General features: G+C 41.2%; 2 protein-coding genes across 7 annotated transcripts in view; one reads left to right on the forward strand and one right to left on the reverse strand.

Moving 5' to 3' along the window:
* The window catches only part of RAD51AP1 (RAD51 associated protein 1), a 38,411-nt gene extending 27,424 nt beyond the window's left edge, over positions 1-10,987 (reverse strand). Inside the window, exons 1-3 of one of the 2 annotated variants that reach the window (XM_035707278.2) lie at positions 10,778-10,987; positions 10,635-10,690; positions 7,730-7,779 (exon numbers count right to left, since the gene is read on the reverse strand). In XM_035707278.2, the coding sequence (XP_035563171.1) occupies positions 7,730-7,779; positions 10,635-10,651 (67 nt within the window). In that variant the 5' untranslated portion in view covers positions 10,652-10,690; positions 10,778-10,987. The other variant, XM_035707279.2, reaches the window with a different exon arrangement.
* Positions 10,988-11,045: 58 nt separating this feature from the next.
* The window catches only part of C27H12orf4 (chromosome 27 C12orf4 homolog), a 46,556-nt gene continuing 44,443 nt past the window's right edge, over positions 11,046-13,158 (forward strand). For 3 of the 5 annotated variants that reach the window (XM_025461878.3, XM_025461879.3, XM_049102362.1), the window contains exons 1-2: positions 11,046-11,181; positions 12,787-12,981. In XM_025461878.3, coding sequence (XP_025317663.1) covers positions 12,804-12,981 — 178 coding nt within the window. In that variant the 5' untranslated portion in view covers positions 11,046-11,181; positions 12,787-12,803. Of the gene's footprint in view, positions 11,182-11,431; positions 11,550-11,711; positions 11,868-12,786; positions 12,982-13,158 lie in introns of those variants that run through there. The other 2 variants (XM_035707276.2, XM_035707277.2) reach the window with 2 other exon arrangements.

A 13,158-nucleotide genomic window follows, 5' to 3' on the forward strand; every position in this document is an offset into this window, starting at 1 on the left:
AGAAGCAGGAACTTTAAAAATCCCCGCTGCCAGAGTTTTCCCTGATGGAAAAGTGCTTAGGAGGGAAATCGTGCTGAATTGCAGGAGACGCAGTGAAGCCTCAAGACTCCCAGAGTCGCTATAAGAGGAGGGGCACCCGGGGGAAAAGCTCACTGCAAAGCGCAGTCCAATATGTGTAAAGGGCTGGAGTGCCGCCACCTTCTGGGGTACTTGGGAGAAGCCAGTTGGTTAGGTGGGCTGGCTCCGGAAAGGGGGTGGCTGTGCCCCGTTCCCTTTGGAAGAGGCGGTCCCCGGGAGCACGGGTCCACTGGCATAGGGTCTCAGATCCCAGGATGCCCAAGTGGACAAAGCCAGCGATCCTGTATTCCCCCTGAGACAGACAGAAGCAGGCAGGGCACAGGAAAGCAAGAACTCTCCTGACACTAGGCGCCTCGCAAGCTGTGAAGACCAGTGCACCTGTGCCTGCCCCCCCCCCCCCCCAAGGAGCACATAGGCCAGTGCAGACTGGGAGACTGTGGTTACTCGGGGGGAGCTCGACTCCAGAGCTTGAAATCTGACCACAGCGTTGTTGTTTTTCCTCTTTGTTTCACCCTGTGCCTAGGAGGGGCGAGGCCACCATGGCACAAAGCCTCACAGGATAAACAGCTCACACTAAGTCCAGCACCTGGTGGGGGCAGGGCATCTCCACCCAGGAACACACACCTGAGAATCAACACAGCAGACCCCTCCCCAAGAAGAACTGCTGGAAGGGAATTGCAAGTTTATTGACCAAGCAGCACTGGAAAGCTCCAGGACCGAGGGAAAATAGTAGGGTCCCTTTTTTCTTTTTTTTTTTTTTCCCTTTTTCCATTATGACTCGTTTTTATATCAGACTAAAAATCTCCAATATTTTTTCTCTTTTCCCACCTTAAATATTTTGCCAGCTCTTCATTTTTAACTTTATTCCTTTTTGATTTTCATATTTATACAATTACATGTCTTAGATATATTTTCCACTTCTGGATTCCCTTCAATGTATTCAATTTAATTTTGGTTGATACACGAGACATGGGTTTTTGTGTTTTTGTTTTTTTCTGCCACATTTTGTTTTTAAATGGTAGAAGTTAATACCTTCTAAAACACAATGAACATATATCCAGAACCAAGTGGAATACCATGTTGGTTCATTCTGTGAGATTATATTCTCTCTTCTGTCTCATTCTGCCCCCTCTTTTATCTTGTTATGTTTTGGTGGTCAACGTTGGGGCTTTCTATAAGTATTGCTGGCTTATATAACTTTGGGATTTAGCATCTTCTAACATACACAACAAAATACACTCAGAACCAAGAGGATCACTCTCTAGGACCCCTCGGGCAGACTGCACTCTCTCTCCTCTACTACTTCTTCACCACTACCATCCCCCCCTTTTTTCTGTTTCCTCTTTTTCTTTACTTTTTTTTCCTTTTTTCTCTTGTTTTTGATTTTTAGCTTTTGATTTTTACTATGTTTTAAAATTTGTTTTTCAACTTTAGTGTTCCTTTTGTTTCATTTGTTCTGTTCTTTATTTTCTGGTCTCTGACTCTTCGGAATCACCTAGGGTATATTTTACTAAGGTCATGGTTGATATTTTTGACTCAGCCCGCTCATACGGCCACTCTGCACTGGACAAAATGACTAGAAGGAAGAATTCACCAAAAAATTAAGAACTGGAAACAGTACTCTCTGCCACAGAGTTACAGAAATTGGATTTCAATATAATGTCACAAATTCAATTCAGAAGTACAATTAAAAAGCTATTGGTGGCTCTGGAAAAAAAAGCATAAAGGATGCTAGAGACATCGTTACTGCATAATTGAGATCTATTCAGGCCAAAATGAAAAACAGATTAAATGAGATTCAATCCAAACTGGATGTCCTAACTGATAGTTAATGAGGTGGAAGAGAGAGTGAGTGACATAGAAGACAAGTTGATGGTAAGGAAGGAAGCTGAGGAAAAAAGAGAAAAACAATTAAGAGCCCATGAGGAAAGGCTTAGGGAAATAAATGATAGCTTGAGAAGGAAGAATATACATATAACTGGGATTCCAGAAGAGGTTGAGAGAGAGTGGCCCACAAAGTATATTTGAACAAATCATAGCTGAGAACTTCCCTAATTGGGGAAGGAAACAGGCATTTAGATGCAAGAGATAGAGAAGATTCCCCCCCAAAATCAATAAAAACCGTTTAACACCTCAACATTTAATAGTGAAACTTGCAAATTTCAAAGATAAAGAGAAAATTCTTAAAACAGTGGGAGACAAGAGATCCCTAACTTATATGGGGAGAAATATCAGATTAACAGCAGACCTTTCCACAGAGACCTGGAGGCCAGAAAGGGCTGGCAGGATATATTTAGGGTACTAAATGAGAAGAACAAGTAGCCAAGAATACTTTATCCAGCAAGGCTGTCATTCAGAATAGAAGGAGAGATAAAGAGCTTCCAGGATAGGCAGAAACTGAAAGAATATGCGACCACCAAACCGGCTCTGCAAGAAATATCAAGGGGGACCCTGTAAAAGAAAGAGGGAGCCCAAAGAAACAATCCACAAAAACAGGGACTGAATAGGTAATACAGTGATACTAAATTCATACCATTCAATAGTTACTCTGAACATGAATGGGCTAAATAATTCCATCCAAAGACGCAGACATCGGACTGGATAAAAAAAGCTAGACCCATCTATATGCTGTATACAAGAGACTCATTTTAGACCTAAGGACATCTCTAGCCTGAAATTGAGGGGGTGGAGAAACATTTACCATTCAATTGGTCCTCAAAAGAAAACTGGGGTAGCAATCCTCATATCAGATAAAGTTTATACCAAAGACTGTAGTAAGAGAAGAGGGACACTATATTATACTTAAAGGTTCTATCCAACAATAAGACCTAACAATCACGAATATTTATGCCCCTAATGAGGGAGCTGCCAGGTATATCAATCAGTTAATAACCAAAGTTAAGACATACTTAGATAATAATACACTAATAGTAGGAAACTTCAACATGGCACTTTCTGCAAATGACAGATCTTCTAAGCACAACATCACCAAAGAAACTAAGAGCCTTAAATGATACACTGGACCAAATAGATTTCACAGATATATACAGAACTTTCCATCCGAACACAACTGAATACACACTCTTCAAAGTGAACGTGGAACTTTCTCTAGAATACACCACATACTAGGTCACAAATCAGGTCTCAACCGATACCAAAAGATTGGGATAGTCCCCTGCATATTTTCAGATCACAATGCCTTAAAACTAGAATTCAATCACAAGAAGAAATTTGGAAGAAACTCAAACACGTGGAGGCTAAAGAGCACCCTACTAAAAGATGAATGGGTCAACCAGGAAATTAAAGAATTAAAAAGATTTGTGGAAACTAATGAAAATGAAGATACAACCGTTCAAAATCTTTGGGATACAGCAAAAGCGGACCTAAGAGGGAAATACATCGCAATACAAACCTCTCTCAAAAAAATTGGAAAAAACTCAAATACACAAGCTAACCTCGTACCTAAAGGATTGGAGAAAGAACAGCAAATAAAACTTAACACCAAGCAGAAGAGAGATCCGAGCAGAACTCAAAGATATAGAGACTAGAAGAACTGTAGAATAGATCAACCAAACCAGGAGCTGGATCTTTGAAAGAATTAATAAAATAGATAAAATATTAGCTAGCCTTGTTAAAAAGAAAAAAAGACTCAAATTAATAAAATCACGCATGAGAAAGGAAAGATCACCACCAATACCAAGGAAATACAAACGATTTTAAAAACATAGTATGAGGGCAGCCCCGGTGGTGCAGCAGTTTAGCGCCGCCTGCAGCCCGGGTGTGATCCTGGAGACCCGGGATTGAGTCCCACGTCGGGCTCCCTGCATGGGGCCTGCTTCTCCCTCTGTCTGTGTCTCTGCCTCTCTTTCGCTCTCTCTGAATAAATAAATAAATAAATCTTAAAAAAAAAAAAACATATTATGAGCAGATATACGCCAATAAATTAGGCAATCTAGAAGAAATGGACGCATTTCTGGAAAACCAGAAACTACCAAAACTGGAACAGGAAGAAACACAAAACCTGAACAGGCCAATAACCAGGGAGGAAATTGAAGCAGTCATCAAAAACCTCCCAAGACACAAAAGTCCAAGGCCAGATGGCTTCCCTTGGGAATTCTCACAAACATTTAAAGAAGAAACCATACCTATTCTACTAAAGCTGTTTGGAAAGATAGAAAGAGATGGAGTACTACCAAACTCATTCTACGAGGCCAGCATCACCTTAATTCCAAAACCAGACAAAGATCCCACCAAAAAGGAGAATTATAGACCAATATCCCTGAGGAACACAGATGCAAAAATTCTCAACAAGATACTAGCCAATAGGATCCAACAATACATTAAGAAGATTATTCACCATGACCAAGTGGGATTTATCCCCGGGACGCAAGGCTGGTTCAACACTCGTAAAACAATCAATGTGATTCATCATATCAGCAACAGAAAAAACAAGAACCATATGATCCTCTCAATAGATGCAAAGAAAGCATTTGACAAAATACAGCATCCGTTCCTCTTCAGAGTGTAGGAATAAAGGGAACATTCCTCAGCATCTTACAAGTCATCTATGAAAAGCCCACAGCAAATATCATTCTCAATGGGGAAACACTGGGAGCCTTTCCCCTAAGATTGGGAACATGACAGGAATGTTCACTCTCACCACTGTTAGTCAACATAGTACTAGAAGTCCTAGCCTCAGCAATCAGACAACAAAAAGAAATAAAAGGCATTCAAATTGGCAAAGAAGAAGTCAAACTCTCCCTCTTCAGATGACATGATACTGTACATAGAAAACCCAAAAGACTCCACCCCAAGATTGCTAGAACTCATACAGAAATTCAGCAATGTGGCAGGATACAAAAATCAATGCCCAGAAATCAGTGGCATTTCTATATACTAACGATGAGGCAGAAAAAAGAGAAATTAAGGAAATCGATCCCATTTACAATTGCACCCAAAACCATAAGATACCTAGGAATAAACTCAACCAAAGAGGTAAAGAATCTATACCGTAAAAACTACAGAAAACTTCTGAAAGAAATTGAGGAAGACATAAAGAGATGGAAAAATATTCCATGCTCATGGATTGGAAGAATAAATATTGTGAAAATGTTTATGCTACCCAGGGCAATTTACACGTTTAATGCAATCCTTACCAAAATACCACGAATTTTCTTTGGAGAGTTGGAACAAATCATCTTAAGATTTGTGTGGAATCAGAAAAGACCCCAAATAGCCAGAGGAATATTGAAAAAGAAAACCAGAGCCAGGGCATCACAATGTCAGATTTCAGGTTGTACTACAAAGCTGTAGTCATCAAGATATTGTGGTACTGGCACAAAAATAGACACATAGATCAATGGAACAGAATAGAGAATCCAGAAGTGGACCCTCAACTTTATGATCAGCTTTGTTGAATACAACAAAGCAGGGAAGACTATCCACTGGAAAAAGGACAGTCTCTTCAATAAATGGCGCTGGGAAAATTGGACATCCACATGCAGAAGAATGAAACTAGACCATTCTCTTATACCAGACACAAAGATAAACTCAAAATGGATGAAAGATCTAAATGTGAGACAAGAATCCATCAGAATCCTAGAGGAGAACACAGGCAACACCCTTTTTGAACTCAGCCAAAGTAACTTCTTGCAAGATACATCCATAAAGGCAAGGGAAACAAAAGCAAAAATGAACTAGTGGGACTTAATCAGGATAAAAAGCTTCTACACAACAAAAGAAACAGTTAACAAAACTAAAAGACAACCTACAGAATGGGAAAAGACATTTGCAAATGGCATATAGATAAAGGGCTAGTATCCCAGATCTATAAAGAACTTATTGAACTCAACTCCCAAGAAAGAAACAAATCCAATCATGAAATGGGCAGAAGACACGAACAAAAATTTCACCAAAGAAGACATACACATGGCCAACTAGCACATGAGAAGATGCTCCGCATCACTTGCCATCAGGGAAATACAAATCAAAACCACAATGAGATACCACCTCACCCCAGTGAGAATGGTGAAAATTAACAAGACAGGAAACAACAAATGTTGCAGAGGATGTGGAGAAAGGGGACCTTCTTGCCCTGTTGCTGGGAATGTGAAGTGGTACAGCCACTCTAGAAAACTGTGTGGAGGTTCCTCAAGGAGTTAAAAATAGAACTGCCTACGACCCAGCAATTGCACTGTTGGGGATTTACCCCAAAGATACAGATGCAGTGAATCGGCAGGACACCTGCACCCCGATGTTTATAGCAGCAATGTCCATAATAGCCAAACTGTGGGAGGAGCCTTGATGTCCTTCGACAGACAAATGGATAAAGAAGATGTGGTCTATGTATACAATGGAATATTACTCAGCCATTAGAAATGACAAATACCCACCATTTGCTTTGACGTGGATAGAACTGGAGGGTATTATGCTGAGAGAAGTAAGTCAATCAGAGAAGGATAATCATCATATGGTTTCACTCATACCTACAGGGAATATAATAGTGAACGGAATTAAAGGGGAAAGAAGAGGAACTGAATGGGAAAAATCAGAGAGGGTGACAGAACATGAGAGACTCCTAACTCTGGGAAACGAACAAGGGGTAGTGGAAGGGGAGGCGGGTGGGGGGTTGGAGTAACTGGGTGAAGGGCACTTGATGGGATGAGCACTGGGTGTTATACTATATGTTGGCAAATCGAACTTCAATAAAAACAAACAAAAAATAAATAAATAAATTCCTATTAGTTAATATACAGTATATTACTTTATTAGAATTTAGTGACTCAACACTTATATACAACATTCAGTCTGCATCACAAGTGCTACCCTCCTCACTCCCCATCACCTATTTCACCCATCTCCTCTCCTACCCTTGCTCTGGTAATCATCAGTTTGCTCTCTATAGTTAAGTCTATTTCTTGGTTTGCCTCTCGCCCCCACTCCCTCTGCCACATTCATCTGTTTTGTTTCTTAAATTCCACATATAAGTGAGATCATATGGTATTTGTCTTTCTCTGACTTATTTCACATAGCATAATACTCTCTAGCTCTATCCATTGTCGTTGCAAATGGTAAAATTTCATTCTTCTTTATGGCTGAGTAATATACAATCCAGCAATTGCATTAGCAGATATTTACCCAAGGATACAAAAATACTAATTCGAAAGGATACATGCACCCCAATGTTTATAGCAGCATTATTTACAATAGCCAAATTATGGAAGAGCCCGAATGTCCACTGAGTGATAACTAGATAAAGAAAATGTGGTATGTAAGGTCTTCTTTTATTGTACAATTATTGGGGATTTCACATTATAATCTGTAACACATTTGTGTTTCAAAAGACAATGTTTTCCTTCTTAGGTGAAGGGAGAGGAGGAGACAAAGCCTACCATGAGAAACATAAACCTAGAATAGCTTAGATCTAAAGAGCCATTTCACCCGGCCCTGTTCGTTTATCACTTATGTACATAATTCTTGTCAGTTTAATTATCACCATAATCATCCCAAATGCTTACAGGATTTTTTTAGCCCTAACTCATATACAATTGGGCAATATGTTCAAGGTTAGAGTTCCACATGTCATAAACTCTGAGAAAATAAATAAATAAATTTCCAAAATTTTAAAGCAAAAATACAAATCTCTACTTACCATCGCTGTCAGAGTTCTCAAACTGTGAGTAATTGACTGGTTTCTTATGCCTATGACCAAGAGAGAAATTTTTTAATTACATAAACGCCAATTTCTCACCTCCAGTGCTTAAGACTATTCACTACAGTCTTGAGTAAAGGAAAATGTGCTTCAATCCTCTTAAGAATACTTAAATTTGAAACAAAAGTTGGATTTTATAGTAGGAAGTTAGCATTAGCTGAAATAATCACAACTTTACTTGATACACCTGATAAAAAAAAAAATGAATTCAGACAACCATCAAAGTAAAAGTAATCAACATCATTAACACAGTTGACATACGGTTCAATTGCTGTGGGGCATTTATAAATTCCTGTTTATGTATTCTCTTGTTTTGTATGTGCATTCTGTCGTCCTATTAAAGATTATAAACTTGAACAAACTGAAAGCTATTTTCCTCTCATTTTTACTCTCCCCACAATACCAAAGTTCTTTATGGTATAGACACTGAAACAATGATGAATGACTTTGTACCTACCATCTGAAACAAATCTTTCTATTACTTTAGAGAGCCATTAGAAGAAAGTGATATTTGGCGTGCCTGGGTGGCTCAGGCCATTAAGTGTCTGGCTCAGGTCATGATTCCAGGGTCTTGGGATTGAGCCCCAGGGCAGGGAGCCTGCTTCTCCCCTCCCCTCCCCTCTCTGCCTCTCCCCGTGCTCGTCCTCTCTCTCTCTCTCAAATAAATAAATAAAATCTTAAAAAAAAAAAGTGATATTTAAACTGGAGAAAATAAACTCACTTTCTTCTCCCTTCCTCTAGGCGCTAAATGTGGTTTTCTTTTCTACCTTCTGCCAAGTACCCAAGTGTGAATAACCTAGTAGGCCAGTTGTTCTTTCAAGCAGAATGGTGTTCTATGAAAAAAGAGGTCAGTTCCCAACTCAATCTCACAAGTGCTTTTTCTGAAGACAACCACTGTAGAAGTAGTTTATGTTTTACATTTCATTTCCTCATATGGAATATTCAAATGAAGAGTACTCTTGTTACTCTCCTACTCTTTAAAGAATTTGAAAGCTGAATAAAATATGAAAACCCCTTTAAAAACTGAAACTGAATAATAGTAAAATATAATAAAAACTTTAAAAAGAAGTATGCTCAACAGTTGACCTATAATGAATATGAGATTTCTTACTGCTTCATCAACATCACATTCTTAAGTGAAACTGGCTCTTTTTTTTTTTTTTTCCCTTGGTTAGAGGGTTTCAGGAACCCTAAGGGTCTGCAGTATTTTGACAACTGCTATTGCAGACAAGGGGATTATGTCTTTGCTACTTGGGTGTTTAAAATAAATTTCAGACTTCATGTGCTCAAAATGGGACTTCTGATCCCCCACATCTCCTGAATCTATTTCCTTTCCTAGTCTTCCCCACCTCGGTTAGTACAAAGATCATCCATTGGGATCCCTGGGTGGCGCAGCGGTTTAGCGCCTGCCTTTGGCCCAGGGCGCGATCCTGGAGACCTGGGATCGAATCCCACGTCGGGCTCCCGGTGCATGGAGTCTGCTTCTCCCTCTGCCTGTGTCTCTGCCTCTCTCTCTCTCTGTGTGTGACTATCATAAATAAAAAAAATAAAAAGATCATCCATTCAAGTAGCTCAGGCTAAAAATACTGTGAAGTCATCCTTGATTCTTTTTCTCCCTTACCTCCACATTCACTTCATCAGCAAGGTCTGTCAGCAGTATCTCCAAAATACATCCCAAATTCATCTGCCCCATTCCATGTCCACTGGTAACACTCTATTCCAACCCACTACCCAAATGATAAGGCGGTTTCCCTGTTCCCATTCTTGTTACCCCATCTTCCATTCTTTCTCCACCAGGAGCCAGTGAATTTTATAAAACCAAAATTAGAGCTGTCTGCTCTACTTAAAACTCTCCGTTGACTTCCCATTGTCCGTAGGATAAAATCCAAACTCGGCAGGAGCTCTGTCCAGCTTTCCTCCTCCTAAAGCCTACAAGGTCCTCCCTACTCTGGCCCCTGCCTATGTGCCCTAATCCGCTACAATTCCTCCCACTGCTTGCTAATGCTACAGCTTCAGTGGCCTTCTTCCAGTTTCTCCAACAGTCAAGCTCAGAGCCAGATTTTCCCTGGCAAGCTCCTTCTCAGGATTCATGTCTCAGATCACGTCTTACCTTTGCAGAGAGGCACACCCTAACGACACTTTTTAAAGTAAGGCTCTCCTTCTGCTCACTCTCTATCACTTTGCAGTATTTCTTTGCGGCCCCTCACCGCACCCTTGACTAGGATGTAACTAGTCACCACCAGCACAGTATAGAAGTATATACACCGAGCAACTTTCCCAGTGAATGGCTGACTCTAGGCCTCCATAGCACTCCACCGTGGTTAAGCACAAGAATGGTTTCAAATGGTATAACGGAAAGCAGGGGGATCCGGAGCCGAGGATTTGGGTGTGTTATCCTGCCACTCAGTAGCTGTGCGACTCGGCTAGCTTGGCCTTTACGCCTAGTACTCTAAACAGATCAAAAATAGGGATACCTAAACTGCTAAAAAAAAAAAAAAGAAAGAAAAGAAAATTTGAAATGACACCTAAGTAGGCGCTCGGCGAAATGTAAAGCGCCATTCGAGTGCTAACACGACCAGGGCTTATTTCAATGGAGCGGGTCAAAGAATCCGCAATAGCTGTGAAGGGAGGCAAAGAGAAGGAAAGGCTGGTACGCCGGATGCTTCTGCGGATTCGGCGACTCTCGGTGGAGACCCGAGAGCTTCCCAGAAACCGTCCACCCCATCCCACCCGCGCTACCCTCGGCTCTATCCGGCCCTTTCCACCCAATCGTGTGCAGACGAAGCTCCCTACACCTTCCTCCTGCCTTTTCTCCCCGTCCTCGCTGCTGTCATGAACTACTCACCTCACAGGACGCACCATGGTCGCCTCCGCGACGGAAAACTCGCAGCTTTCAAGTTCCTGTTGGCAGGAGTGGCGGTTTCAATTCCCGCGCAAAACCAGACCCAGACGCTCTCCGCCCCCAGCCCCCAGCCGTCCAATGATTACCGGCCATCCTTGCCGCTGCGCATGCGCTCTGAGAGGACGCCGTGCCCAAGGCACTGCCCTTCCGCATCCGTTCTCCCAAAGCCGAGTCTGTGCTTTGCCGCTGCAACTTTCGCCACGACAGTGAATTTTTTTTTTTTTACGCCTTCTCTGAGATTCATAATAACAGTAGAAATACACCTTTTTTACATTTTTTACATGATTACATTGGGGCGTTATGGAAAAAGGGGGCACTGAGGCCGAGGAATTTTCTACAGAGTGCCGGGAAAGAGGAAAAGGTACGGGCGAATCTGCTGAAGCAGTTTTTACAGCCCACAGATAGGCGAGTAAGTCAGCTGATGTTCCCTGCGCCGCAGCTCCTTGACAGCTCCGAGTGTGCAGCCCGCGCGGGGCTTCGGAACCGGAAGGTGAGCCCAGAACCCAAAGCGAGGAAGCCCGTTCAGACCGAACCCGCCTAGTGGAGCGGGTGTTCCCCCTCGGCCGGAGTTTCTCGCGCTGGCAGCCTGCCCTCCCCTTCCTGCACGCAGAACCCGCACCCTGTTGGCCGCAGGAGTTCTGTCCAGCTCTCTCCTCCTCCCGTCCCCAGTTTGCCTGGGAAACCTTTCCTAATTTCACCCCTGCTTAAAAAAAAAAAAAAAAAAAAAAAAGTGGGGAGAGGGAACTAAAGTTTCAGACCATAAATTTAAATCTTGAACCGTTTGAAACCGGAGCTAATGGTTTTTGTGGATCGGAAACATTGAATCTAAACAAGATTAGATCATAAACCTATTTATCCGTAAGTTTCAGTCCCCTTTTACGGTGTTCCTTTACTGCTTTTGTCTTCATCATGTGTACTCAATCAGCAATCTGCGATTTTTTTTTGTTAAGTTCTTAGAGAACTTCTTTTATTATTACTAGTTTTCAATCTGTTGATCATCTTTTTTTGTCAGACGTTTCATATCTGTCATTCTATTAATCCTTATGACAATCCCACAAATTAAAAGACTCCCCGGTGCCCATCTATGCGGAGACCTGAAGAACCTGAGTGGTTGTTATCCAAGGAAAGAAAAGCAGTAAGAGTGCTGCTCTAGGCAAAGAAAAAGCATTCAAAAAGGTGGGAAGTGGAAAGAAAGGTTTTTGCCTGGAAAATGGTTTGTGTGTTGGGGTGTTGAGGGGTGTAGGTGTTGGGGGGGAGGCCTCGAAATACAGACAGAAGCATTGTACACTGGGTAAAGGGGTTTGAATTTTGTCCCGAGAGCAATGGAATATGATCAAAAGGCTTTAAGCAGATGAGCAATATAATCAAATAAGCTCTTTGGAAAGATTACTGTAACTTCAGCATAGAGAATACTGTGAAAACTGATTTGATGATGAAAAGCATAGAGATGGAGTCCAGTGAGGAAGCTGGTAAATAAATCCTTAATCGATACCAATTCTTACTTTTTGTGGCCAGATTTTCTTCTTTTTGAAAAGTGTCCAATTTACCTTTGGGGATATCCTGTCCTTTTTTGTATGTCTTTTTCCCACATGGAAATCTTTCCAACACCATCTTTCTTCCATCCATGTCCAATAAGATCTCATGTTCACAACATCTAGGATCTTCAAGATCACTTCTTGGTCCCGGATCTATTTATTTGACTTTGTATTCACCAGTTATTTCATAGCCTCTATATCTTTCCACCCATTCATCTCCTCCTAAGAATCTTCTCTGCTCTTCTCATGTTCTCTTTCTGTTCTTGAGAACTCTGCCTAGGAATGCAAAGTACTTTATGGATATGATGTTGTTGTTTTTTCCTAAGTGAAGTTTAAAGGAAATTTTTTTTCATTAAAAAAAAGAAGAAGCACTTCAATTTTCTTCATGAAGGTGAAAATACAGGGCTAAGGATAGGAAAGCCTAGAATAATTAGCTCCCAATCACACAAACAAAATTACCAAGTGATGGAACATTTTCTTAAAAGTGGTACAACAATGATGAGACACTATGATTTTTATGGACTTATAACCACCTGAGGTTTTGTTTGTTTGTTCTATAGAAATCCTGCCAAAGAAGATGAAGAAAAGCATAGAAAGATTCTGCAACAGAGAGAGGGAATTTGTGTATAAATTCAAAGTAGGAAGTCAGTGCTTAGAACTGAAGGTGCCTCTCAAATTTCCTGTTCAAGAAAATGCCAGTCATTTACACGGGCGTCTGATGCTGCTGCACAGTTTACCATGCTTTATAGAAAAAGGTGAGAAGTGATTTTTAAAAAAGATTTATGTATTTATTTTAGAGAGAGGGAGAGTGGTGGGGAGGAATAGAGGGGGAGAATCTTCACGCTGACTCCCTGCTGAGCACAGAGCCCAACACAGGCCTTGATCTCATGACCCATGAGATCATGACCTTAGCCAAAATTAAGAGGCAGACA

Source organism: Canis lupus, chromosome 27 (genome assembly GCF_003254725.2).
Source record: "Canis lupus dingo isolate Sandy chromosome 27, ASM325472v2, whole genome shotgun sequence".
Classification (NCBI taxonomy): Eukaryota; Metazoa; Chordata; class Mammalia; order Carnivora; family Canidae; genus Canis; species Canis lupus.